At 43.3% G+C, this 26,625-nt stretch overlaps 1 protein-coding gene across 12 annotated transcripts in view; it reads right to left on the reverse strand.

Annotated features, from left to right (window-relative positions):
- Positions 1-26,625, reverse strand: part of SIPA1L2 (signal induced proliferation associated 1 like 2) — a 233,408-nt gene that overhangs the window by 17,318 nt on the left and 189,465 nt on the right. For all 12 annotated transcript variants that reach the window (XM_063707850.1, XM_055372969.2, XM_055372999.2 and 9 more), the window contains 5 exons: positions 24,517-24,905; positions 17,657-17,881; positions 13,823-13,976; positions 10,690-10,909; positions 124-255 (listed from right to left, as the gene is read on the reverse strand). In XM_063707850.1, the coding sequence (XP_063563920.1) occupies positions 124-255; positions 10,690-10,909; positions 13,823-13,976; positions 17,657-17,881; positions 24,517-24,905 (1,120 nt within the window). The remainder of the gene's footprint in view (positions 1-123; positions 256-10,689; positions 10,910-13,822; positions 13,977-17,656; positions 17,882-24,516; positions 24,906-26,625) is intronic.

Here is a 26,625-nt window from a genome sequence, read left to right on the forward strand (position 1 = left end):
CAAAACATTCAAAACTTTGACCAGACGATGGGAGACAGATGGGCTCCCCTAAGATGCCGCACAGGCCCTGCAGGAAAGCACTCCCAGGGTAAGGGGTGAGGCCAGAGGCTGATGAGTCTTTACCTTCAAATGCCCGTGCAGCGTCCACGAGGTGGGTCCAATCTAACCCTGTGGCTGTGTCCGGGAGGGGCATCAGGCCAGGATCTGCGCACTTGGACTTATCTGATAAGGACCCATCGGAGAACCAGAACTCATCTGAACAGAAACAAAACCAGAGAGTCAGTCAGTCAGTCACAGCACAGGCACCATCCCAGAGTGAGTCAGAACACGGGCACCACTGTCCCTCCCAGAGTCAGTCAGAACACGGGTACCACTGTCCCTCCCAGAGTCAGTCAGTCAGAACACGGGTACCACTGTCCCTCCCAGAGTCAGTCAGTCAGAACACGGGCACCACTGCCCCTCCCAGAGTCAGTCAGAACACAGACACCACTGTCCCTCGCAGAGTCAGTCAGAACACGGGCACCACTGTCCCTCCCAGAGTCAGTCAGTCAGTCAGAACACAGGCACCACTGTCCCTTGCAGAGTCAGTCAGAACACGGGTACCACTGTCCCTCCCAGAGTCAGTCAGTCAGAACACGGGCACCACTGCCCCTCCCAGAGTCAGTCAGAACACAGGCACCACTGCCCCCTCCCAGAGTCAGTCAGAACACAGGCACCACTGCCCCCTCCCAGAGTCAGTCAGTCAGTCAGTCACAACGCGGGCACCAATGTCCCTCCCAGAGTCAGTCAGAACACAGGCACCACTGCCCCCTCCCAGAGTCAGTCAGTCAGTCAGTCACAACGCGGGCACCAATGTCCCTCCCAGAGTCAGTCAGTCAGAACACAGACACCACTGTCCCTCTCAGAGTCAGTCAGAACACGGGCACCACTGTCCCTCCCAGAGTCAGTCAGAACACAGGCACCACTGCCCCCTCCCAGAGTCAGTCAGAACACAGGCACCACTGTCCCTCCCAGAGTCAGTCAGAACACGGGCACCACTGCCCCTCCCAGAGTCAGAACACGGGCACCACTGTCCCTCCCAGAGTCAGTCAGAACACGGGCACCACTGTCCCTCCCAGAGTCAGTCAGAACGTGGGCACCACTGCCCCTCCCAGAGTCAGTCAGAACACGGGCACCACTGTCCCTCCCAGAGTCAGTCGGTCAGAACATAGGCACCACTGTCCCTCCCAGAGTCAGTCAGTCAGAACACGGGCACCACTGTCCCTCTCAGAGTCAGTCAGGAGTCAGTCGGAGCACAGCACAGGCAATGCTATCCCCTCCCAGTGAGTCAGTCAGCACAGGAACCACCATCCCCTCCTAAAGTGGCCAAGATAATTTTTCCTGCTCATAATGGAAAAAGAAAACATGAGGCTGCAGTTGCCCAAAGGGATCTAGCTGGAAAAATGGAGGTTTGTAAAAAGCAGCCGAGTCTGCACTAGTGAGGTTGGCCAGCATGTAAGGGCAGGGATGGCAGGAAGATTAGAATCAAGCCTCTGTACACTATTGTAATTTCGTGGTTTTCTTCCAGGGGGCTTCTTTTGAGTACATCCAGGTCTGACTATTGCAAGATAAATCCTCATTTTCTTCAGGGGAGACTTTCCTCTTTTTAAAAGTGTTGCAGGGTTTACGTTGCTGTAAGAAGTATTGGAGCAATCTCCATCCTGATTCATAAAGCTTACTGAGGAGCACTTCTAAGCTGAGCACCACAAATTGAGATGCCTCAAATACCAATTGATTATAAAAATGTAGTAAGACCAACTTTGCTTTTATCAATACATGAGATTGAGGATGCTATTTTATATACAAAGCACACACATAGTGGTTGGATTACCTTTCTGACTTAGTAAGGTAGTTTTATCAATGGCTAAAGCAGAAACCACTCACCCATCCTGTATTCAATGCTGGGTGGTTTTCCTTTGGCTATGGATGGACCTTTTCCATTTCTTTTTCCCCTTAAACTCTCATGAAGGTACTTAAGTGTTTATGTCATTAATAATACTCGTTGTTAAGAACTTATTACGCATCTGAGGACAAGTTCTAAAAAGGCTTCAACTGGACTTTCTTTAATGTGCCTTTTCTGAACCTGCCCAGAACACTGCATGCAGCTGCTTGTGAACACATCTGACTAATTAGACCAATCAAAATAATGACCACCTGGCTGTCTGAGCCTGCAATTATGTTAAGTAAGGGGGCATAATTAACTAAATGCACCTGTAATTTTTATTCCCACATCCTTTTGGGTAGCTGTGAAATGCTGGCATCTGGACTAAGACAGCTAGTAAATTTGGCCTTGAAGGAGACTGACAGACTTTTGAGACTCTGGACAAATGCAGCTCTTACCAGATCTCTAACAGTTACAGCTATGCCAATTTTCCATGCTACCTACCACCTTTAGAAGTTGGGGTAATATTCCACCTAATTATTCCCTGCCTCTATTTTGAAGGGAACCCAGTAATGGATATATTGTCCACATTGTTTCCACCCTCCCTTCTCCACATGCTCTTCTTTGAAACAACACTGGTTCTTCCTTGTTCTACTTGTTCTGTGTGTGATGTGCTTGTCCTTGCCAAGAGGTTAACCAGCAGAGGAGGGAAGCAGCAACACAGGAGTGGGAGGTGGGAAGGAGGGCACCCAGCACTCACTGTTTCCCAGGAGCATCCTTGCTCCCTACTGGGCAAAGACTGGGCTGAACTGGCTGTCAGGTCCTGTCTCAGTTGCTTAGGAAGAAAGGGTTCCAGAAAGGTAAAGAAAGACCCTCAAGCAGAAAGGTAAAGAAGCCCAGGAATCTTTCTTCACTTAAAAAACACTTCCTTCTCTCTCTGCAACTCATATGCTGCTTTGCTCAAGGCAAGTTTTCTGCACCGAGTGTAAAGAAATTAAATATGGAGGCAGCAACTACTTTTGTCACTGATTTCCACATGGCTGGGCTCTTCGGGAAATGGTGCAAGAGCGGCCTAGCTCTGTGAGGGCCGCGGAGGTCAGGCAGGCTGGAATCTGGGCCCACCGCAGCACTGTCCTCCCTCCTTCCCTCACTGGAGGGGAAGCATCAGGGAGCGGAATGGAATTCTATTCAGATATACGGCCATTTCTACAGAAAGTACATTCTGTTCATCATGTTTTACTAAGAAATGCCAACTCGTGAATTTTCCTTGTGTTTATAAAGAAACAATCCTTCATTCCAGCTTCTGGCATTCTTGAAGGCTAAAATCAAGCCTAACACACATTCTATGTGCTACTTTTTCCCCTAAGACCACTATACAACAAGATCCTTACTTGGCAATGACAGGAGACAGGAAAAGAGAAAAACAACACAGTAGACAAGAGGGGTAAAGTGCAATGAGAACAGAGGGGATGGCGGCCAGTGCCCTGATTCACAAGCTGGGATGTGAGATTAATGTCCCTTGCTTCCCCTTCCCCTGGTCCCTCCTGCAGCTGTGTGCATCTTTCCCCAGTACTCAATAGAGTGGTTTCCTGACAGTCTTGAGTGAAATAAGCTCTGACAATTCCTAAGCACCTCTAAAGTTCCTGATACGTGGCCATTCATAATTTTGCCAAGGCACAAACATGAATCTTTGTGGCCCACAGTGCGTGAGTGGGCCCGGCTGCCCACGGAACAGGCCAGCCAACCAGCTCTGAAGGTCTCTGCCTGCTACCCCCTACGCAATGCATGCAGAGACCCCACACAATGTGGCACTAATGGCTCATGGATCTGAGATGGTTTCGGGGTGTATATTTCACAACCAAAGGCAAGCCCAGACAACTCCTCACCACTTTTAATTTGTATGGCTGGCCAAGCAGCGAGCAGAAGCAAAGGACATTTGTTGGTGACATTTTTTCTTTATTACAAAATATTGTCCCCCCTCCTCCAGTGGTGAATGGGACTTCTATTTGATACTGCAGAACTGGCAAAGAAGGTTAGCACAGATGAGATGTCTCCTTTTCTCATGAGTTTACCTGACTCACTGTTCACTCAGCAGTCTATCCACAATGTATTTGATAAGTGACTACTGCCTGCCATGTGATGGGGACACAACAGTGGGTAAGGCAGACAAGGCCCTGCTCTCATGAAGCTTTACATCAAAGAAAAGACAATAAATGAATAAACAAGAAAATACAAGGAGTGATTAAGTCTTCTGCAGAAAGCAAAACAGGGTGATGTGACTGTGAAGCTTGGTGGCACATTTGGGGGAGGCCTGTCCAAGGAGGGGACACTTGGCTGAGACACAAATGATGAGAAGCTTCTTAATGAAGAGCACAGTTTAGGAATAAAACCTATGAAAATATGGGGATTTAAATCTAAAATCCATCATTTTTCCATGAGCAGGAAGACTTCCAATGGCAGTCTTGTTAGACAAAGAGCCACCTATAGATCTCCATGAATAATCAACATGAAAAACACATACATTTTCTTTTCCATTGATTAGAACATCATGTAACTGGGAAAATCACTATTCTGTTTTTGTTTTTGTTTTTTTGAGTCTCTGACACGGTCCGGATGTTGTCCCCTCTAAATCTCATGTTGAAATGTAATTCCCAGTGTTGAAGGCAGGGCCTCGTGGAAGGTGTTTGAGTCATGGGTGGATCCCTCATGGCTTGATGCTGTTCTCATGATAATGAGTGAGTTCTCATAATAGTGAGTTCTTGTGAGATCTGGTTGAGTGTGGCATCTCGCCATCGACTCTGTCTTGCTCCCTCTCTTGCTATGTGACACTCCTGCTCCCCGCTCTACCTTCCACCATGACTGTAAGCTTCCTGAGGCCCTCACCAGAAGCTGATGCCAGCACTATGCTTCCTGAACAGCCTGAAGAACCAAAAGCCAATTAAATCTCTTTTCTTATAAATTACCCAGCCCCAGATATTTCTTTATAGCAATGCAAGAACAGCCTAACACAGATTCTAAACTAGCCAAAATTATATGCAATACTTTTATCACTACCCCCATCACCCAGATGATGTTTACTGAGCATCTACTATATTCCAGGAACTACTGGGTACTACATCAGAACCTAGGGAGAGAATAACTAGTAAGACACAAGTTCTATCCTTCAAAGAGCCCTGTCAACAAACAGATGAATACTGTTGGTGTTGGTCTGAGAGGGGTTTGGAGTAGGATATACACAGTGCTGGCTGAGCGCGGTGGCTCACACCTGTAATCCCGGCACTTTGGAGGCCAAGGCAGGCAGATCACCTGAGGTCAGGAGTTCGAGACCAACCTGGCTAACATGGTGAAACCTCATTTCTACTAAAAATACAAAAAATTAGCTGGGTGTGATGGTACATTCCTGTAATCCCAGTTACTCGGGAGGCTGAGGCAGGAGAATTGCTTGAACCCGGGAGGTGGCGGCTGCAGTGAGCCAAGATCACGCCACTGCACTCCAGCTTGAGCAACAAGAGCGAAACTCCGTCTCCAAGTAACAACAACAAAAAAAGATACGCATAGTGCAGACCTGAAGGGGCAAGAGCAATTGATCACCTGTGCTTTGTGATGCCACAGTGGCTGGAACTGTCTTGTCTCCTCAGTTGTACGGTTTTATATGAAAGGCACCATTTGCCTCAGGTATCAAAGCCTGTTATTTTAAATCCAGCTCTCCCAAGCCTCAGGAGCCCGTACAACTCTTCTGGCCAATTAAGACAAGACTGTGGCTGGGCGTGGTGGCTCACGCCTGTAATCCCAGCACTTTGGGAAGCCGAGGCGGGCGGATCACGAGATCAGGAGATGGAGACCATCCTGGCTAACACGGTGAAACCCCGTCTCTACTAAAAATACAAAAACTTAGCCAGGTGCGGTGGTGGATGCCTGTAGTCTCAGCTACTCGGGAGGCTGAGGCAGGAGAATGGCATGAACCTAGGAGGCGGAGCTTGCAGTGAGCCGAGATTGTGCCACTGCACTCCGGCCTGAGCGAAAGAGTGAGACTCCGTCTCAAAAAAAAAGAAAGTGCCAGCCTAGGCAAGTGGGTGGCACAAGTGTGGGGCACATTTGCAGGCTCCCCACATGAAGCACGGTGACCTCCTGGCATTAACAAGTTTCTCACAGAGTTTTTCCAAATGGAAACCCAAACCAATTTTGCATATGGTATCACATACTAATGTCAAATAAGATGAGACATTTAGTGAGTAGAAAACAATAGTAACTGAATTTACTTCATACCCATAATACTTCTTGGAAGTTCTCAGGATGAGTTAAAAAACAGGAGAGAGGGGAGGACACTGTCTGAAAGCATTTTTTGGGCACAGTTGGGTAGATGCCATCCTACCTCACTTCTGGAGAAGACGCTTCTCCGTGCTCACAATTCTTACTGCCCATGTTGCATACGGACCTAAGTCAGCCTTTCAAGAGACTCATGAATTCTGAAAGGGGGGTAGTATCAGGGAACCACTGCCTGCGCACCTGCTCTGGCTTGCGACATTGATCTTGTGGCTTCCCATCTGTTTACCCAAAACCTGAAATCACAGTAACCATCTTTACTGAGTCTGAGTTTATTGCTATTATTATAAATGCCAAGGAGCCTCTCAACAGCATTTCCTGGCGGTCAGATATCTGAGGTTTCACAATTACACTTTTCAGAAACCAATGGTTATTACAGGGAAGACTGAGGACATTTGAAAAAAGAGAAAGAAGTATTACACTGAATAACACTGCCTAGTCAAATACTGAATAGTCAAAACCCTGTTTGCAGGTGGATGGATACCTTGCCATGTCACCCTTGGCAAGGATTCTTCCTCTGGTGGTTGGTAGTCCTTATCATCTACAACACAAAACCACCGAGGCTACACATGTGGTCTGAAGCAACACGTGCAAGCATTACATTATAACTAAAATACCAGTTTATTTTATTTATTCTAAACTCTCCCACTCTCCCACTTTTTAACTTCAAGGGGCATTCTTTGTGATGTGCATAGGTCAGAACTATAGGATTTGAAACCACACATAATATTCTCTATTTTCATTTTTGAAATCTAAGAATTCTCATCAGTCCATTCTCATAGGAAGATTTCAGAGTTTTGATCTCCGTTCCATAAAAAACCAAAAAATTATCTTTAAGCCTGTGAGCCTGCCAATGCTTGGGATTGTGCTGAATGAACCCAGGTGTCTACCTGCCAAGGAATAAAAGGAAAATATGACTGCTTTTCAGTGTCACTGGTTATCTGGCCTGTGAACTGTGTGTTCAAAAGCCCACTCTCATTTTTTTTCTCATCGGGGCCCTTAAATAAATTTTCTTCTGCAATCTACCAATGACAAAAACAAAGGTCCTAAAGGCAAGGCAGAAATGTTTCAGAAATATTCTCAACTGCTGGATCAGGTGATATTTGCATACCTCCAAGTTGAAGACATAAAGATACAGCACATTGCAGTGACTTCACAGGAAATATAGATGAATCATGACATGAATTACATCCAAAATGAGCTTGTTAAGCATGAAGATTAAGATCTTAGTCTCAAGAGAAGAAAGATTGAGACAGATTCAAATCTGTAACTTTTAAAAGCTAAAAATACCCGAAAGAGAAGCCTGTGACTATGATAATTACATGTAGAAAAGGTGCAGAGATTAGGTCTTCCAATATTCACTGGGAAGAGATGGGCAGTTACTGGTGCTTTGCCCTGCTACCCTCCCTCCAAATTATAAACAAAATCTGATTGAGTCTCTCCTGGTGAAAGATTCTCTTTTCCCTAGGAATGCTCTATGTTTTAAAGTTTAAAAGAAGAGTATCTGTGCTTTCTGAGTTTTCTGCCCAACTCTATCTACACAGCAATTCAAAACCATCTGGAACCAACCTCTGCTCCAAGTTTTAAAGTGAAGCTATGTCTCTCTGAGAAACTAAGAGAAACTACTGGGCAACTTCAAATATTCCTCATTTCTCGCTGAAAGACATCTTCTGGGCATTAACATTCACATTTCAGCTTTTTGGGCTGCTCTAGTTTTTGACTGTCAAACTATTCTTAAAGAGTGGTATCTTCTTAGAGAGGGCCTACAGAATGGCCAGAAACCATAGAAAGAAGAGGATTATTAAAACCTGTCTTCAGTAGATCTTAATGGTGCAAAAGTGATACATACTCGGTAGAAATCATAATTCAAATTTTGAATTTTGAATTTTTCCCTGGCTAGTGATATGTGGTATGACACTCTGTCGCAATGCCGAACTGGCAGTGAGCCACAGCTCCCAGTCAGCCACGCACGAGATTCCATGGGTAAATAACTGACATTGTATAGCGTATTGTGTTGCAAGATGATTTTGCCCAATTAGAGGCTAATGCAAGTGTGCTGAGTATGTTTAAGGTAGGCTAGGAAATGCTATGATGTTCAGTAGGTTAGGTTACCATATACGTGGTCAACTTACAATATTTTCAACTTATGGTGGGTTTATCTGGACATGGCCCCATCGTAAGTCAAGGAGCATCTATAATCACATAGGCGACTGTGGTAGTCAGAAGGCCAGGGAACTAGAGGCCTCCAAACAACTAGATTCTGGAAGCTTAAACTTTCCATGGACAGGAGGTTGGAAATCAGAAGTTTTTAGGGGAATACACTTCAATACAAATTACCTCCAGTTTTCTGATTTACATTTTGTTAGTTCATCCATCAAGCCTAGAGAACTTTTTCCGAGTAGTTTCTTAAGTGTAGCTATTGGAGGAGATGTATCACCAAATAAGAAGGTTTCTTTAAAGATAGCAAATGGCAAGGAAAACTCTTAGTGCTTTTTCTAGAGAAGTAAAAATGAAGACAAGTGAGGCAGTTTTCAACTAGGACAGTGAATGAACAGTATAACTTGACTGTTTCCTAATTGTGCCTTTGAACACATTAAAAAAGGATACAGTTCTCCAGTACATGACTGAACAAACTACGGTACATCTAGATGACGCAATATTATTCAGCTGTAAAAAGAAATGAGCTATCAAACCATGAAAAGACATGGAGGAAGTTGAATGCTTATTACTAAGTAGAAGAGGCCAGTCTGAAAAGGCTGCATACTGTATGATTCCAACTATACGACATTCTAGAAAAGGCAAAACAATGGAAATAGTAAAAAGATTAGTGGTTGCCAGGAGCTAGAGGGGAGGGAGGGATGAACACGCAGAGCACAGAGGATTTTTAGGGCAGTGTAACTACTCTGAATGATACTGTAATGGCGGATACATGTCATCTTACACATTTTAGAAACACACAGAATGTACAACACCAAGAACGAACCCTAATGTAAACCAGGGCCTTTGGGTGATAAGGATCTGTCCACATAGGTTCATCGATTATAACACATGTACCACTGCCACTCTTTGAGGGCAGGGGTTTGTTGACAGTGGGGAAAATGTGTTGAGGAGGTATATGGAAAACCCCTGTACTTTTTGGTGTGAACCTAAAACTGCTCTAAGAAGTCTATTTTTTTTTTAAGTGAGGCTAACAAAAAAAAAAAAAAAAAAGGACATACATCTTTCACCTGGAAACAAAATGAAGGGTAGAATGTAAGACCAACATAACACACGTACCACAGAGAGTTCACAAGCACACTTCAAACACTGTAAATGAAATAACACTTGCAGGAAAATAGAGTTTTATTGGTTTTACAAAAGCTTTTAAGAGGACATTGAAGTTACCTTTTACAAAAAAGAGAAAACAGCTGGAGAAATATTAGGAAAGTGGCCTAGGTCTAGCTGACCTTTCACATGGTTGTCAAGAAGGCGTTTAAAGGTTTCTTCAATTTAGGTAAATGGACTCTTTATAACAGGCAGGTTATTATGTTACTTAAAGAAGTAGATTAAGAATTTTATGAGAGAAGGTTCATTTCCAATTATGTTAAACATTGGAAACATTATTAGAACTTTGATTTCATTTAGCTTGGGACTTCTAAGTGTATTATGAAGTTCGAATTGGTTCTAAAGATATTTTCTGTGATGAAATGAAAAAAAACTTGGCAATGAATAGATTTCTGATTAAATTCCCATTTTTTCTGTACAAAAATAACTATGTATAAAGGAAATAAGGCTAACATAAAAAAAAGTGCCCTTAAAAACTGACATTAATGAAGACTTGACACTACATAAAAATCAAAGATTTTTAGGATTTGAAGGAAAATCATCTAGAAATCGTCAGGTTGACCTGTGACTAGTAAGTTGAAATAAGCGGGGACACAAGAGAACACACGTCATCTGCACAGGAACACAAAGCCGCCTACGGGTAAAGCCCAGTCTACAAGCCAGGTCTCCCGAGGCACATGTGCCACCTCCCCATCTCCAGGTACTGAACTGCACGAAGAAACTGAAGGCTAGAAAACCAGATGTCCCTCCTTGCTGTCACCCACTGGAAAACCCACTCCTTACATCAGTCTTTTCTTTTGTTTTTAAATCAGGCTAAAGACATTTTTCCTTTATAGATATGATAGCTGAGATATGATGCAGAAGTCACTATTGGACTCGACAGAAATATCTAACATGAGTTTCTCAATTGCTTTCAAAATAGGTAGTGTTACCTAACTTTTTCAAAATGTCCACTCTGGGGCTTCTATATTTGAAAATTATTTAAAACACCAAATAATACATATTTAATAAAAACAAAAACAAACTCCTAAATCACGCCACTCTCAGAGCCCAATGAGGCACGAGTTGTGCGATCAGCCCACCCTCAGCGCTGGCCAGGGAGCAGCCAGCCCCTCACTTACTTCTCAGGCTCCCCATGCTGGGTGCGGGGTGGGTCCGCGGAGGCAGCGTGCTGTGGTAGGGTGGGGTGGTGCTGAACAGAATGTCGTTGGGCAGGGCTTGGTCAAGCATGGAACTCCGGGAACTGCCAAAGGAGGACCCCCTCCTGTTGCTGCAGATGCTCTCGTCAGACAGCGTGCGGTAAAGCGACCTCCTTGGAGACAGGTTCCCATAGAACGAAAACTAGGGTTTAAACAAGGTGCGAAGAGGGAACAGACATTAAAAAAACGAATGCATGGGGCTTGCTGGACTAAGTCCAGTGGTTTCACACACTATTGTGATAGCTTCTTTGAGTTTTCTCTGTTAGCTCAAGAATGCCAAACGCAGCATGCAGGTGATCAAGACAAATACACCAGGGCTTGGGTGTAGTTATTAGATTTTATGTTTTCCTCCTTTGACATTCTATGAAATATCATCATGAATTAGACATGCACAGCTTTATTAACTCTGAAATGTTAAATACAACCTCCATAACCTTATAGCAGTGATAGTTCCTGGAATTATATAAGGTTGCCATTTCAGGCAATAGTTATTCAAAGCTACACATAATACTGGTTTGATTTTAATTTGAAATGACTACATTGTAATATTAGGCAATTTCTCTACCAATCAACTAGATGTGACGTTCAATCTAATCTAAATAATAATAAGACTAATTGTGAACATTGAAGCTTTGCCGGCCACATAAACACATTTCCAAAAAACAGTAGCAGTCCAATAAAGTCTTACTGTCCACTTAAAAGTGTCACTTGTGGCCGGGCACAGTGGCTCACGCCTGGAATCCCAGCACTTTGGGAGGCGGAGGCTAGTGGATCATGAGGTCAGGAGATCAAGACCATTCTGGCTAACATGGTAAAACCCTGTCTCCACTAAAAATACAAAAAATTCGCTGGGCGTGGTGGTGGGCGCCTGTAGTCTCAGCCACTAGGGAGGCTGAGGCAGGAGAATGGCATGAACCTGGGAGGCGGAGCTTGCAGTGAGCCGAGATCGTGCCACTGTACTCCAGCCCGAGCAACAGAGCGAGACTCCGTCTCGGAAAAAAAAAAAAAGTATCACCTGCCAAAGTCTGTATAATTGTTGAAAATTGAGTTACAATAATGGATCATAACCAGACTTAAATGAACCATTAAAATTATTGTTGTGTTTAATTACAGATAGGGTAAGGACAATTCTTACTAAAGAAATGAGTGGTCAAATACTCAAAAAAAATTAAATCAAATCTGAATTTTCAACTACTTCCTTTGCATACTGAACCACATTCCTTTTAGGTAAACAATAGTAAAAGCCAGAATGTTCACATCATCAAACAAAGAAACGGCTATTTACATTTATGAATGTAGCAGTAAGTCTAAAAATATTCCTATTGTATGTGTTCCTTCCATTCTGTCAAGTCTTTCCAACTGATGAATGGTAACTGGAATGTGTGTGAGCTACAAAGTTAAATTTACATCATGAAAAGAAGGTGATTTGTCTTAGAAGAAAAAACACATGTCAAGAAGTTCAACCCTCCAAAAGAAAAGCTATTTACACTCTTTGTACAACAGTCTGCCTTTGCACCCAAGCTTATACAGTATCATGTACATGACTTGATATAAGTTTTTTAAAAAAGACTCATTATGATGGAGTTCTTATGGGATTCTCTCCTCACACACCACCAGCAGGTTCTTCAGAACTTGATTACAGGCATATCAGATTAAAGCAGCTTTGCAGTAGTGTCTAATTAGAGTGTTGTTCTAAAAACACAATTAGGTTAATTGCAGAATTGTTTTACTATAGGGAAGACAGAAGCACAAAGACCTGCAGTTTACCCTGATCATGGTCAGTATGGCAATACCTGATTTCCTTTTTCCTTTTCATATGAACAAGAGGGAGTGCTGGATTAGAAGTGAGAGACAAGGACTCAGTTGCTGACTCTGGCACCAAATATTTATGAAGAGCTCACATTTTACCATCTGGGGCCTCAGTTACTTGCTAAAAGGGATGATTGGGCTAAACCGCCTTTAAGTCCTTTTCAGTACTTTAAATTGTTTAGCAAAGTGGCTTAAGAGATTGCAATAATAGGCCGGGCGCGGTGGCTCACGCCTGTAATCCCAGCACTTTGGGAGGCCGAGACGGGTGGATCACGAGGTCAGGAGATCGAGACCATCCTGGCTAACATGGTGAAACCCCGTCTCTACTAAAAATACAAAAAAATTAGCCGAGCATGGTGGCGCGCGCCTGTAGTCCCAGCTATGCGGGAGGCTGAGGCAGGAGAATGGCGTGAACCCGGGAGGCAGAGCTTGCAGTGAGTCGAGATCGCACCACTGCACTCCAGCCTGGGCGACAGAGCGAAACTCCGTCTCAAAAAAAAAAAAAAAAAAGAGATTGCAATAATAATGAAACTGAAGCCAATAAGCAAGCTAACATTATCGAGTACTACATTGTGAATGACAAAGGTATGCCATTGAACTTGGGGTTGGTTTATGAGATTTAAGCATGGCCTTCCCTATGATCTCTGCATATCTCTAAATGGCAGTGTGCAAGTTCCAACCCTGTTTAAAATGCCCAGTAGTGTGCTGTCTAACTCCAGTCCAGTTCTGGAACAGGATTACATTTAAGGAGAGACAGCTTGGAGCAGAGGCTAGAGCTCTGGAACAAAAGTCAGGTGGTGTGAATTTTAACAGCTACTGTTCACGATCACTAGTTATGTCCAGGAGCTGTGCTAGGCTCTTCAGACATTACTTCTTATCTTCACTGTAACTTCACAATTCAATTATTATGATCTCCTTTTTTCAGATGAGAGCACTGAGGTCAAGAGGCCAAGTCACTTGCATAAAGTCATGCAGCTACCCATTGCTGGAGCCAGGATTTGAGGCTAGGCCAGCCGGACTTTTAGCTCTATCTGAGGTTTTAAAAACAGCCTTCTTAACCTCTCCCAGGCTCCCTTTACATACTGATACAATCAAAATTGGCAACGGTCAACTATGTGCAGTGAGTGGTTGGTAGGGTCATGAGAGATGAAGCATGTGGGAGTACTCTGGAAACCCTTGAGTTTCTTTAGACTTTTTTTTTTTTTTTAGTGTTTCTGGTAACTCCAAAGCTCCCTAAGTCACTAACCTTTCTTCGCCCCTCCTCCACTAAGGGGCTGTCAGGAAGCATCAATTTCAGAAAATCTTCTTTAGACAGAACATGTTGAGTCTCTGCAACAGCATCTCCCACCACTGTCTGATGCTGAGTTGCTGTGGACATGACATCCATCTCACTATACATCCTGTTGAAAACAATCAGAATGGAAATTAAGCCTATTTGTAAAGTGCCTGTAGTGGTAAGAATTAAAACCTAGTAAGCAGTTTCAACAGCCACAAATGCATACAAACACTTCTTAGGTCTTAAGTCAGTTCACTTTTGCTGCGTTTGCTCCAAATTCCCATGCCATTTCACATTTGTGAAATGAGCTCAACTACAAAGTTAGATGTCTGAATAATTCAGACACAAATCAGATCCCCAAAGCCCAGGATGAAAAAAATACATAGCCAACTTTTAAAATACGGCTGTGTTTTTCCCTTTCCTAATCTGTGTCAGAAAACACAGTTTCAATAATTCATCAGAGATGATCATATGTCTTTCGAAGCAACCCTTGTGTGCTCTCGCGGCTGGACAACTAGAGCCCCGATGGCACCCAGGCAACAGAGAGGAAGCCACCCGAGGGAGCCCGGGGTTTACGAGTCATCAATTCACACGTGTGCTAAGCATGTTTTATTATCAGCAATTTCACAAAGCTGTTTGGATAAAGCAGCCGTCTCCCTTAATTATCAGTATATAAAAATGTATTGACAGACAACAAAAGAGTGTCAAGCTGAATTATTGTTTTTAGCTCCTTTACAGGAACAAAACTGGGGAGTCATTCTAAAAAGGTTTACTCTGAAAATACAATCTGAGCAACCAAATATTCCTGAAGACACAGTAAACAGCGGCTGTACTGTCAGTGGAGGCAAACAGTCTTTGCCACACAACCTGAAACATAACACTCTAGGAATTCACAGCCCACAGCAACGAGCTGGAGAATGTCCTGAATGTTATTGCTGTGTGTCTCTGAGATGACTCTTGATTTCAAAAGCTAGGCTATCTTATAACTGTATGACAGCTCACTGGGAAATTGCTAGAATAAGAAACATACACAAACATGCTCAAAATTAAGAAGGATTTCTCTAAAATCCTCTATGGCTTTATTCCTGAGGTAGGACAGGTTTCCCTGTACCTCTCAGTTCTTGAAGCACAAGCTACAGTTACAACATGAACAAATAGTGGCTGTAAAAAAAAAAAAAAAAAGAAGCATTTCATAACTTTTAAAACATTACTGAAGATTTAGTTGGTTTGTGGGATGGCATGACATAAAAATGGGAGCTACAAGAAGAAACCAAGACGCTGGAGGGCTTTTGCACAAAAGCCACATAAGGAAAACAAAACAATATAGTTTTTACGAAGACTGCATCCAAGAAGCGCCCAACATTTGATCCTGAGGTGAGTTAGGTGGTGCTCAAGAGCTCCAGGCCGTATGTGTTTTGGGAAAGATGAGGGGAAAAATCCCAGGTCCTACCAATAACTGCATGGATAAAAATATTACATCCATAATTACAATTACAATGTGCTGTTCTAGTTTCTATATGTGTTTATAGAATATGTGTTAAAATATGTGTTTATAAAAAACACTAGCTTTCTCCGCTAAACTAGTAATTTAAAGAAATTATCCAATGACATGTCATAAATACGCTCTGAGGATTTACTCTGTGCCTGCCACCGTGAGTAGTGAAGTAAGCAGGACAGGGGGCTTGCACAGGACCTCCAGTCCGGGGGTGTGTGCATGTGGTATGTATGTGGTACATGTTCTGCGGGCTGAGATGACCAATCAAGTGCGAAGACACTGTAGGAAGTACTGAGCTAGCGGGTGCAGAGAACAATCCCCTTTGGGAGGATGCTGGCCAGGCTCAGAAACTCACAAAGGGCATTTAGGCAGAGGGAACAGCATGAATGGGTGCACAGAAGCCTGAGACAGAACTGCTCATTCGCTGATATTATTTAAAAATGTAAGATGATATTATTAACAAAATTAACAGTAGGGCTTCCACAATATGATTTTGAGAAATAACTGGTCTATGTGAAACTTCTGGAGAGCACAACTGATTTCTTCTTCAGTGCACAATGAGACACTAAAAATATGATGTACTTGGCTGACTGTTTTCTAAGCATATCTTTCAGCGATCCGGTAAAACACTGTTTTAAAAACTTCAAATCTAGTTAGTGCAGTCCTGTATGACTGCCTTGCCTTAGAAACACTCTGTGTTGCTGGGCAGAGCCTGGGGCACCTGCTCCGTCTGCTAGGATGAGCCAACACACTGACCAGGAGCCCTGGTCTCGAATCCCAGCACCGGCCTCTTGCGATAACCAGTTTGAGCTCAAATCCTCCCCATAAAATGCAACTTAGGACAGAAGAACTTCTACAGCCTCTCCCCTCCCAGGTATACCCAAGAGCATGTGTGGGGACTGCCATTTGCCCTTCCATACCACAGGGGTCCCCAGGTGGGGAGCTCCAGCGGAGTCACAATCTCAGTCTCCTCTAGTGTGCACACAACCTGTGACTCAAGAGACGCAAACCCCTTTCTCAACCTCATTCTGGACACTGCCTCGCTCTCGCTGAGCATTAGTGCCATCAAACCAGTGCGTGGAAATGCATAAACCCTGGGCTTTTGCATGAAAACTGTCCGAATGGGCTCCTTTCACACTTCCCTGATTTTCCAAAAGAGTCCTTCGCCTAAACATAGTACTACGGCGACATATAAAATGCTTCTAAAAATATTTCACAGAACTTAAAAAAGGCTTGGAATGAATTCCCGTGAAGCACTCAGAAGACTCTTATTAGACGGAAATACCAATGTATCATTCTACCATTTTCATTTATAATAAAAAGGGCTAGTTATCACTATGAAATTCCTTCCTAAATAAGCCATTTGCAATGACTGACATGATTTTTTTAACAAAAGATTCCATGTTCAATTTAAGCACTAAAAGAATTTTTAATTTAGAAGGCAATATCATATGAGCTGTATTTAAGACACAGGATCATTTTTTTTTAAGAGAAAAAAGTGATACTAGTTCACTGGCAAAGTGTAAAATCTGGACGCTCTCTCTGAAGAGCCATCCCAGCGTGGGTGCATGCCACGCTCAGCACCACACGCCTGATGACGCTATCGCAGGCAGGTACAGCAGAGCACACAGACCTGATCATTTAGCACGAGTATTCTGTTAAGCTTCTTTACAAAATAAGCAAATAGTTCCTTAGCCCCAGCCAGCCTTGCTCTGCATTCTTGAAATGCAATTTATTTACCTGTCTCTTCACAGAGGCATCAGCATAGTTCTCACAAGTGTTGTAAGATGGGTTATCAGTATTTTTAAATCTTTTTCTTTTTCAAACAGATACAAAGCATCCTTTCCTACGTGCCCACCATGCCCCCCTCAACCTCAAACCTAACAACTAAAAGGAAAATTGGAAGTCATGCTAAAATTAAGAAAAATACTTTTTGTTTTAGGATGTCACTTACACGGCAACTTTAAGGAACACACAGGACTCTGTGGGAATTTGAACTGCCTTTGACCTTGTGTATTTATAGAGACTCTATACTCACACCATCAGTAGCATGTTACCATGACTTTTCTATTGCAGGCAGATTTGAATATAAAAGCAAAGAACACAGATTTCTTTTCCTTTTTTTATGTAAAAATCAAGAGAAGAATTTTATAGGGAAATATAAACATCAACATTTAAAGAGTTTAAGAAAGATGTTTTTAGATTATTCTTTTTTAGAAAATACATTTCCTTTGGGAGGAAAATACATTTGCTTAGTCAATCCCTACAGTGAAAAATGCTGACCAGAGAAGAACAGCCAAGCACCTTACCCGGGACATTCAGTCACTTCAGGCTCCTCGGGCGGTGGGCTGCCCTCCGATTTCTTCCAGCCGATGACATATTTGTTCACTGCCCCTTGTCTGTGGTAGGGCTTGGACATGGACCCGGGAACCTGTTGTGCGCTGCTGTGAGACACGATGTAGACTTTGGATGAATCCAGAGACCCACTATTTTTTGAACAGTGAGCTGAAGGGCTTCCTGAATGGTGAGAACCACTGAGGAGAAAAACAGACAAAAGCTGCAATACAATCTGATTTCAGCAGTGCTGGCACACGGCCAAATCCAGAGCCACAAGGCTTTACTCAAGTCTTTCTCCGAGAGCAAAATCGGGCCCAGTGAGGCAGATGGAGCCTTCTTTCTACCATGGAGCTTGCTAGGAAGCCTCATTTTACGTAGGCTAAGGTTATTCATGTGCAAGTTGTATGCCTGTGGCAGGAAGGATGTTAAAAACATGGCCGGGGAAATCTGATAGAAAAATGGGCAACATTCCTAAACTGATTCTTCAAAAGAGAACAAACTCAAATGGTGAATATGTTTGTCGGAGAAGGTGCTCAAACTCAGTTGTCTCCAGGGAAATGCCAATGCAAACCACAATGGAATAGCATTACATACTCACCAGACAGGCAAAAATGGGAATGCCTGACAATACCCAGTGACCCAGTGTTAGTAAGAACTTGGGCAATAGGTACCTTCCTATTGCTGGTGGGAGTAAAAAGTGCATGAAACAGTTTGAGCATTACCTATGAAGGTGTGTGCACCTGCAGAGCTTACGATACAGCAATCCCACTCCAAGGGCGCACACACACAGCAAACCCCTGCTGCACGTGCAACTGTCAACATGGAACAATGTTGATTAGAAGCACTGATTTTAAGAACTCCCCAATGGCAGCAACCCAAATCATCAATAGTAGAAGGATATTCGATTAATAACTATGAATGAATACACGGAATACTCTACGAATGAATGGACTGAGGCTACAGACGACTTGGGCGATCTCATGAACAATGTAGAGAAGAAGCAAGTCACAAAGAATACAATGATCATGAGCCAGTTGCTTAATAAAGTTCATAAACAGGTAAAAGTAAACAACATGTCATTCAGGAAAATGTAAAGAAAATGAGGGGATGATTATCACAAAAGCCAGGTTAGTGGCTACCTCAAGGGAGAAGAGAAGGGGTTGTAATTGGGTAGGATGCAGAGAGCTTCCAGACACAGCAATGTTCTAGTCCTTAACCTGGTGGTAGTTACAGGGGTGTTTGCTGCATTATCATATGATACAACAGCAACAATACTGAAACAGACAGAGGCCCTAAAAACAATAAAAATTTTCAAGGTTAGTAATTAAGCTAAGGCCAGAAGGACTACCCACCCCCGGCTGACTGAGAAATTAAGTGGACAGTTAACCACCACCAGAAATATCTTCTTCTTAAATCAGAAAGATCAACAATATGTTTTATGAAAAACAAATAAAAGTTACTTTATAAATATGAAAAATTTTAAGAGTTTAAATTATAGGTCTAATCTCAGCGTTCAGAAAGGCAGGTGGGCTTCACTTTCAGCAAACTTGACACGTGAGTGCAATGCGAGGATTCCAGGTCTCAACATCAGCTCTGTCCCTTACCACTGCCAGACCCTGGGCAAGTTTCTTAACCTCAGTTTTCTCATCTGTAAATTGAGGATAATAACAGTATCTACCTCCGAAGGTTTCTCTGAAGATAATCTGAGTTAATATTAGTGAAGCACTTAGAACAGTGAGTAGCATAGGGTAAGCATTATATAAATGTAGTTACAGAAAGTGACCCAGCAAAGGATTATTCACGAGTAGGAGTCCTTTCTATTGAAAGAGTTTAACACAGGGTTCCCGCGGTAGCAAGCTCCTCCAGTATGCTGTAAATGTAATCTTATTCTGAAACCCCAGGTGAGCACAGACCTTTTCTGATACATGTATAAAGCAAGTATCATAAAAGACGAATAAAGTATAAAAATAAGAGTGATATTAAAATGAACTTTTTGTAGAGGTTCAAGAGGAAATAAAGAAACAAAATAAACGGACCCATTTTCAGGGTCTCTGCGTTTTGGAAAACACTGCAGTATTAAGTAAAATTAACCAACAAACAAACAAAGCTCCTCATCTACTCCTATGAAGAAACTTAGTTGCTGGTGGCTGGTCTGGTGCCCTTGAGTATGACTGATGGCTCCCTCTCTCTGGGTGCTAACTGTGGGTCTCGGGAAGACGCTGCACTGCCTCTACAATGACATCCACACACATGGAACACCAGGTCGGGAGAACAGTAAAGCAACATGACCAAGGTGACCTGAGGAGTAAGGCAAGCAATCAACAGGCATGAAGAATAGGAGCTAATGGACTCTTCCCATTCACTGGGGTGCACGCCAGTTAGGGAGCCCTAACATGAAAACCGTGTGTCTAGACAACGAGCTCTGACGCCCTGTATGTTATTTTCCCAAGTGTATTTTGAAAAATTTCAGAGCTACAGAAAAGGGAAAGGATAGTAGCATAAACATCCACATACCCTTTTTCAAGATCCACTAATTCCTCTCTGAACCATCTGAGAATTAGCTGCAAGTGTAAAGACATCATACTCCTATATTTCAGCATTTATTTCCCAAGAATAAGGACATCCCCCCAGTAGTTAACCAAGTGATGATCATGTACAGGACATCAGGCATTAATGCAATACTGTTATCTAACGGACAGTCCACGTGCCAGTTTCCCCATTGTCCCAATAAGGCTTATGGCCTTAGTTTCCCCATCAAGAACCTGATGAAGGACTGTTCACTGCCTTCCACTACCCGTGTGTCTCATGTATTTTAAAGCCTTGGATGATCCCCGAGATGTTTCGTTGTTAAAGGCTGGGGCACTCAAAGTCATGGTCTAGTTAATACGCTGCATGTGTGTAGGTTACTCATCTTTCCCCCTTAAAATGACCAAAGTGTATAGTTTTGAAAATGTATAGGTAATGATAGCGTGATCACAAACTCTATGTATTTTTCCATTTGTTTTATAACATTTTCTAAAAATTAGATTTCATTAAAAATGTCTTTTATCCCAACTGTAAGATGTTTTAAAGTTAACTTGAAGAATAAATGTACAGAATCCATTTGATGAGCAATGTGGCATAATTCCTTGTTTAGTAGCAGTCGTATCATTACAGAAGTGTTCTCTGATGCTGATAACATTCTAGAATGTTGTCCACAAACTTTTCATGAATTCTTTCCTTCTGGACTAATGCTCTTCTTTCAGAGTTATACTGCTGACGTCCAGTCATTTGTACCAGGAGAAAGGTATGGTGGCATGAATAATGATAAACAGCCCAACATCGTGTGTGCCATTTACAGGAGAATCCAGAACATGGGGTTTGTTTTTGCAGTTGATTTATTTCATTTTGCAAAGCCTTAGTTAGGCTAGCATAAATACTGCTTGGTATTCTGAGCTCCTATCTAAATGCCCTGCCCTCGAAGAAAGAATAAAAATGTGTTTGCTAAATTAAAAGAACTGGACACCAGGAGAAAGCAGGCTAGATATATGCTTGTTCTGCTTAATAGATGATTCCTGTTCCCCTACCCTCTTCCTCACAAGAGTGTAACTTGTCTTAAAGAGTTAAGTCCTCCCTTTGCCTCCTTAGTACAATCTTGGAATCGTGCCATATACACAATTCTGTACTTATTTAACTCCCGGGTGGCTGCCAAGGAATGTGCGTGTGTGTGCTTGGGGCTGGAGGAGGCTGCTATGGTGTCGGTGGTGAAAACCCAGAGTTAAAGAATTAAGAGTACACCATATACTGATTGGGGCTCCTGACACTGTGAACTGGGAATGGTGGATCCCACATTCCTCCTGCTTCCCTAAGTTACCCAGGCACTGGTTTATTAACTCCATCAATAAGCATTTATCAAGCGCTTTTCCTAGTTCCTTTCTTTATTCAAAAAATATTCAGATGCCTGCCATGTGCACAGAAGCGTACTAAGTGTTGTGGATACAAGCGAACAAGATAGGCCATGACCCTATCAGCTCAAAACACGAATGCTCCAGTGAGGGGAAGGTGGCGATAAGTGGCCTTCTTGTGGGAAGGAATATGCAGTAAACATAAACAATTTTATTTAGGGGTGGGTGCTATGAAGAAAATAACACACGGGTCAGGGGCACGGAGCACTTGGAGGCAGAAGTGTGGGTTTAGGCAGGATGGTCACCCATGTCAGTTCCTGAAAGTTTATTCTGCTCTTCTGTTACCTGGGCTACTCCCAGTCACAACCCAAGCCCTCCAGCAGTAGGCCTCGGCTTGAGGGGACTGCAAGGCTGCCTGAACTGGGACAGGAGAGGAAAGTAGGGGGGGCTAAGGGAGCTTTCCTCATGGCCACCCATGCCCCAGCTGGGGTTGGCATTTCAGAGTTTGCAGAATCTTTGTGTGGCTTGATAGGTTGGTCCCTCGTCCTCTAATGAGTCACCTGCCTTTCACTCAACACACAGAAAACAAGGCAAATGCTGTAAATCCCATCCCTCCTCCTCGCCTCCTGTGCAGCTCAGGGGGCACGCAAGAGGAAGTGTTAAAAAGATTTCATTCAATGTCTGAATTCCATGCTGAGCAAAAGCCTAGGATGCAAGTTGAAATGTGGCTTCAAAAGCCACCATCAACGAGGAATTACAAGAAAAGGGCAGTCAAGTGGTAAAAGATTCCACTCACTCAACATCTATCACTTATACAACAGCTGGGCCACATCCAATTTAGAGTGGCAGAAGAAAGTAAAATCAATCAGAAATCCAATCTAGCACTGTCATATACTTTCTAATAGTCTAGCCCATTAAATTTGCCAATGGTTAAGGTAGTCATGAAAATCCATTTCAAATACTGGTAAAAAGCCCTACCAAATATCAATAAATGAATGTACTCTGAAGGCAGTCTCCACAGAAATTTACTTAATAATAATAATACAAAACTCTATTTGTGATGCCAATGACATCTGTCCAAAAAGGTGTCATGAAATCAGCTCTTTTACAAATCATCTAAACTTTGAACTAGATGTTAGCAGGTTGTGCAATCCCGAGATGGTCTCCACAGTATGACCACTATTCCTGAAATTAAGCCAGGAATAATTCAGATAACCAAATTCACTGATAATCCTTAATTATTATATTAGTTATTAGTACTAAACCTATTTTAAGTCAAATTATTAAATAGAACTGGTAAAAAAGTAGTAGGAATGTCTATTTTGAAAATAATCTTCATATCCTAAGCTCCCTCTGCATGGTGGACACGCATGATTTCTACTCTCTGGCATCCACTCCCCCTTCTCCAGGTCAAATAATGTCCTGCTTCTCTTCTGCGGCAGTGGCTGTATTTGCCATTCCTCGGCTGCACGGCTTGGTGAGAGGGACTGACCCCCAGCCCAGGCTGAGGGCCCCGACTGCCGTAGACGATGCTACCCCCTAACCACATGATTAGAGCTAGGAACATGTGAGGAGATACGGGGGTGGTGTGGGGGCAGGGGTTGGCTTTGGAGAGGGCAGAAACCTGTTTCTTCTGCAGAAACTAGAAAAAACCACTTTCTACCTGGGGACAGACGAGCGTGACTGTGGGAGGTCTGCAGGTGGCACAGCTGTTTTCAGCCAAGAGAAGAATGCTGAGATTTTGAGAAATGGTCATGTGGAGTGGGAAGATGGAGGCAACCTGGTCCTGGGCAGTATCATTTTGAGATGCTGGGTCAAGCAGAACCTTGAAAGTGCTAGACTTGTTGTTTACATAAGCCCCAATACGACCCTGGTGGCATGAACCAATCAGCATGGAGTTTCTTTAACTTGTAATGTAAAGGTCCCTGAATGACACTCAGTATCCCCTGGCAGTGGTGGGGTGAGGGAGGACTTTGAAGGGGAGCCTAAGGAACATAAAAAGCCTTTCACCGTGACTGCTACAGGTCTGCCTTGAGCACCATCATTTGGAGAAATGCTCCCTCATAGCACTAGGTAGCTGCAAGAAATATTCCCATTCTTAGTTCATCTGACTCTGCCCTCCAGCATTGTGGGCAGGAGTCAGAGAGCAACTTGGAGATGAATCAGGGAAGGCCTTGGAAACAAGCAGAAAAACGACAGTGATAGTTGCTATAAATAGTTAAATTCTGTCCACAGCCAAACTGAATAAATGCATTTCTTTGTCCTTTGCCTAGTCTTTGAAAGTGAAGGCAGAAATCGCAAATTAGGTATTTTAAAACCACTGCAGAGAAGTACGTCAAACAGGAGTTTAAAACCACTCATAAGGAGATATTAAACATCTACACTTAGAGTACTTAGAATACAGTTCCTTTACACTTAGCTAGTCTTTACTGAATGAACCCCAGCTGCAGAGCTGAACACACTTTCATTGTTATACACATGATCTCAGGCCTCCCCTGCTGTCAGGGCCGTAGGAACAGGGAGGAAGTGTGTGCATGCCCTCACGGCAGGGAGCTACATGTGCTCCACGCACATGCTGCCTTCATGGCTTCCTACTACTATGGTCTGAAGATTAGTGAGTGCCACCTCTTCTCCAAAACATGTAGGGACAACAGGTTGAATTAGGAGAGAGACATAAGTGGCCTGACTAGAGCGATTAAGATCTCTATTGACTTTTCACTCAAACTTAATAGGAAAGAAAAAACACCAACAAGGGACTTGTTAACATGCAAGCTTTGACATTTTCATATTGTAGAAACAAGCCCTTCCTCTGATGTCAGACAGCTAGGAAAAATTACACCAACCTACCTGATGCCCCTACTGCTTACAGTTCAGGCTTCTGCCCTATCCCAGCAGGCAGGGCCCAGGTGGCACCAGCAGGTACTACTCTGCAGTGCTGTGGGGCTTACCTGGAATGAGAGGATATCTCACTGAGATCGCCCATGCTGCCTTCCGCAGCACTGCCGGCGGAGATGGCGGACGCGTAGCCATGCACAGAATATAACTTGGCTGGCTCGTCGTCAGGCCCAGAGACGTCGGCAGCATCAGCCCACTGCTCAGCCCGGCTGTGGATCAGGGACCTGCTGCCTGCCAGGTGCACAGGGCCGAGGATGGTGGCAGGCATGCACGGGGCCGTGTCGATGCCACTGTCGGTGGAGGCCCCTTTGATGTAGGTCAGCCCCAGTAATTCGGGGTCCATCAGGTCGCCAGACCCAAAGTGCTTGTCGTCACTGTTGCTGGAGGTGTTGCTGGACAGCGTGTTGCTACTGGAGTGACTGGAGCAACTTTTATCCCCAATCTTGAGAAGAAAGAGGAACAGAGAGTTTTCAAGTGAATCTTGAACTCAGGTGCTTCTCACCCTGACTCAGGGAGCTACAAGCCATGGGATCGCACTCAAGCCCTTTCTACTCACTCTTCAATGTGGGTAATGACAGGATTTCCTTTTTCAAAAACAACCTGGTTTTGTGCAGAAGTCTCTAATTCATACTTCTTCCCATAATTTATCTAAGTTAAATGGGTATCTTTAAGTCTTTAATTATTTGTGCATTAAGCACAAAACTATGGCCACAGTGTCACTAGCAAAGAAAATAATAAACAAAGGTGATATAATCTGGGAAGGAACATGGGAAATTAATATAAGGAAGAGAAGGGCCACTTATTAAGAAAATGCTTCATGACAAATTATAGTGCCAGCCTTGAGTTTAGGGCAGAAGACTCAGGTTCCAGTCACAAAGGTAGGACTTTCTGGTTAATCACTTAACCCTCTCTGTGCTTGTAATACCGAGCTTACATGATTCCTGTGTGAAGCAAATGAGATAATATATGCAGAAGCACTTGGCTGCTGCAAAGTACACGGTAAACACGAAGTATCTCTCTGAGACAGCCCCAGTCAAATTGTGTCCCAAGCCTTTAAGAAATGGGAGTCTATTGAGAGTAAATAGGTCTGAAAAAGAGTCAATGCTTTTGGTTGGGGTGGGGAGTCTCTGGAAGACAAAAAGCAAATAGAATAGAAGAAATGTCCCTGTCTCTACAATGTACTCATACAGACACGGCCTATCTTCACAGTCTGGGAAAAGCAACAAGATCTGAAGCATCAGCAAAGGGCTTTGGAATCATAAGAATGAGCCAGGCCCCAGTAGATTTTAAAGTGGTTTGGCCTTATCTTTTTTTATTCCAGCCTATCAGATCCTTAAGCAAATCACCTTGACCTTTTCATCATACACTGATATTCTCAAAACTACGCCCACACCATGTATCCCTTTGCTGAAACCAATAGCAGAACATTGTAAAGGTGGATCTAAATAGATACGGTGAGGCTGACTCAAGACAAGGTCGCGGTCACAGCTGAGGGAAGAAAGTCACATGTGTTTGCTAAGGGACAACTGCAAAGCTGGCTGGTGACACATTAAGAAAGAAGAAAGACATAACTTAATTCAGGACCTTATAAATTATCTTCACCTGAACATTTTCAAAAATAAGCCACTTTAAAATCTTGGCTTTATTTGTAATAACCAACAATTCCTGTTTCTGCATTTCAATGGAAGTTTTGTTTCACTGGCCTACAGTCTCCCTCGAGGCTCACCTCCCAGGGTTTCTTCAAGGGGTAAACATGGCAACACATGCAAAGGACTGAGAACTACCACGTGGGCGCTGCTCTACCCTGACATGTGTAATGGGCAGCTGCGGCCATGATGATTAAATCATCTATGACTGTACAGTAAATGGCTACCTATGGGCAAAGTTCCTCTGACCACACATACCGATTAGCGGTTTCTGCTTCTGTTTTGTGCCACTAAATGGATAAGTGGTTAACAGATTACAAATGGGAACACGATTTAGTAACTACTGCACTGGATACTGAGGATCAAAAGGCTGAGGATATAATTTTGGCTTTGCCACTAATTTGCTGTGCAACCTTTCTTTGAGGTCCTTTATAAATCAGGAAGATAGTTTCCTTTTTTAACCTCACCTCTAAGAGCCCTGTGAGGTAATGTGCTCTTGAGCATCCCCAGGAATCA

The sequence above is a fragment of the Gorilla gorilla genome, chromosome 1 (genome assembly GCF_029281585.2).
Source record: "Gorilla gorilla gorilla isolate KB3781 chromosome 1, NHGRI_mGorGor1-v2.1_pri, whole genome shotgun sequence".
NCBI classification, from domain to species: Eukaryota; Metazoa; Chordata; class Mammalia; order Primates; family Hominidae; genus Gorilla; species Gorilla gorilla.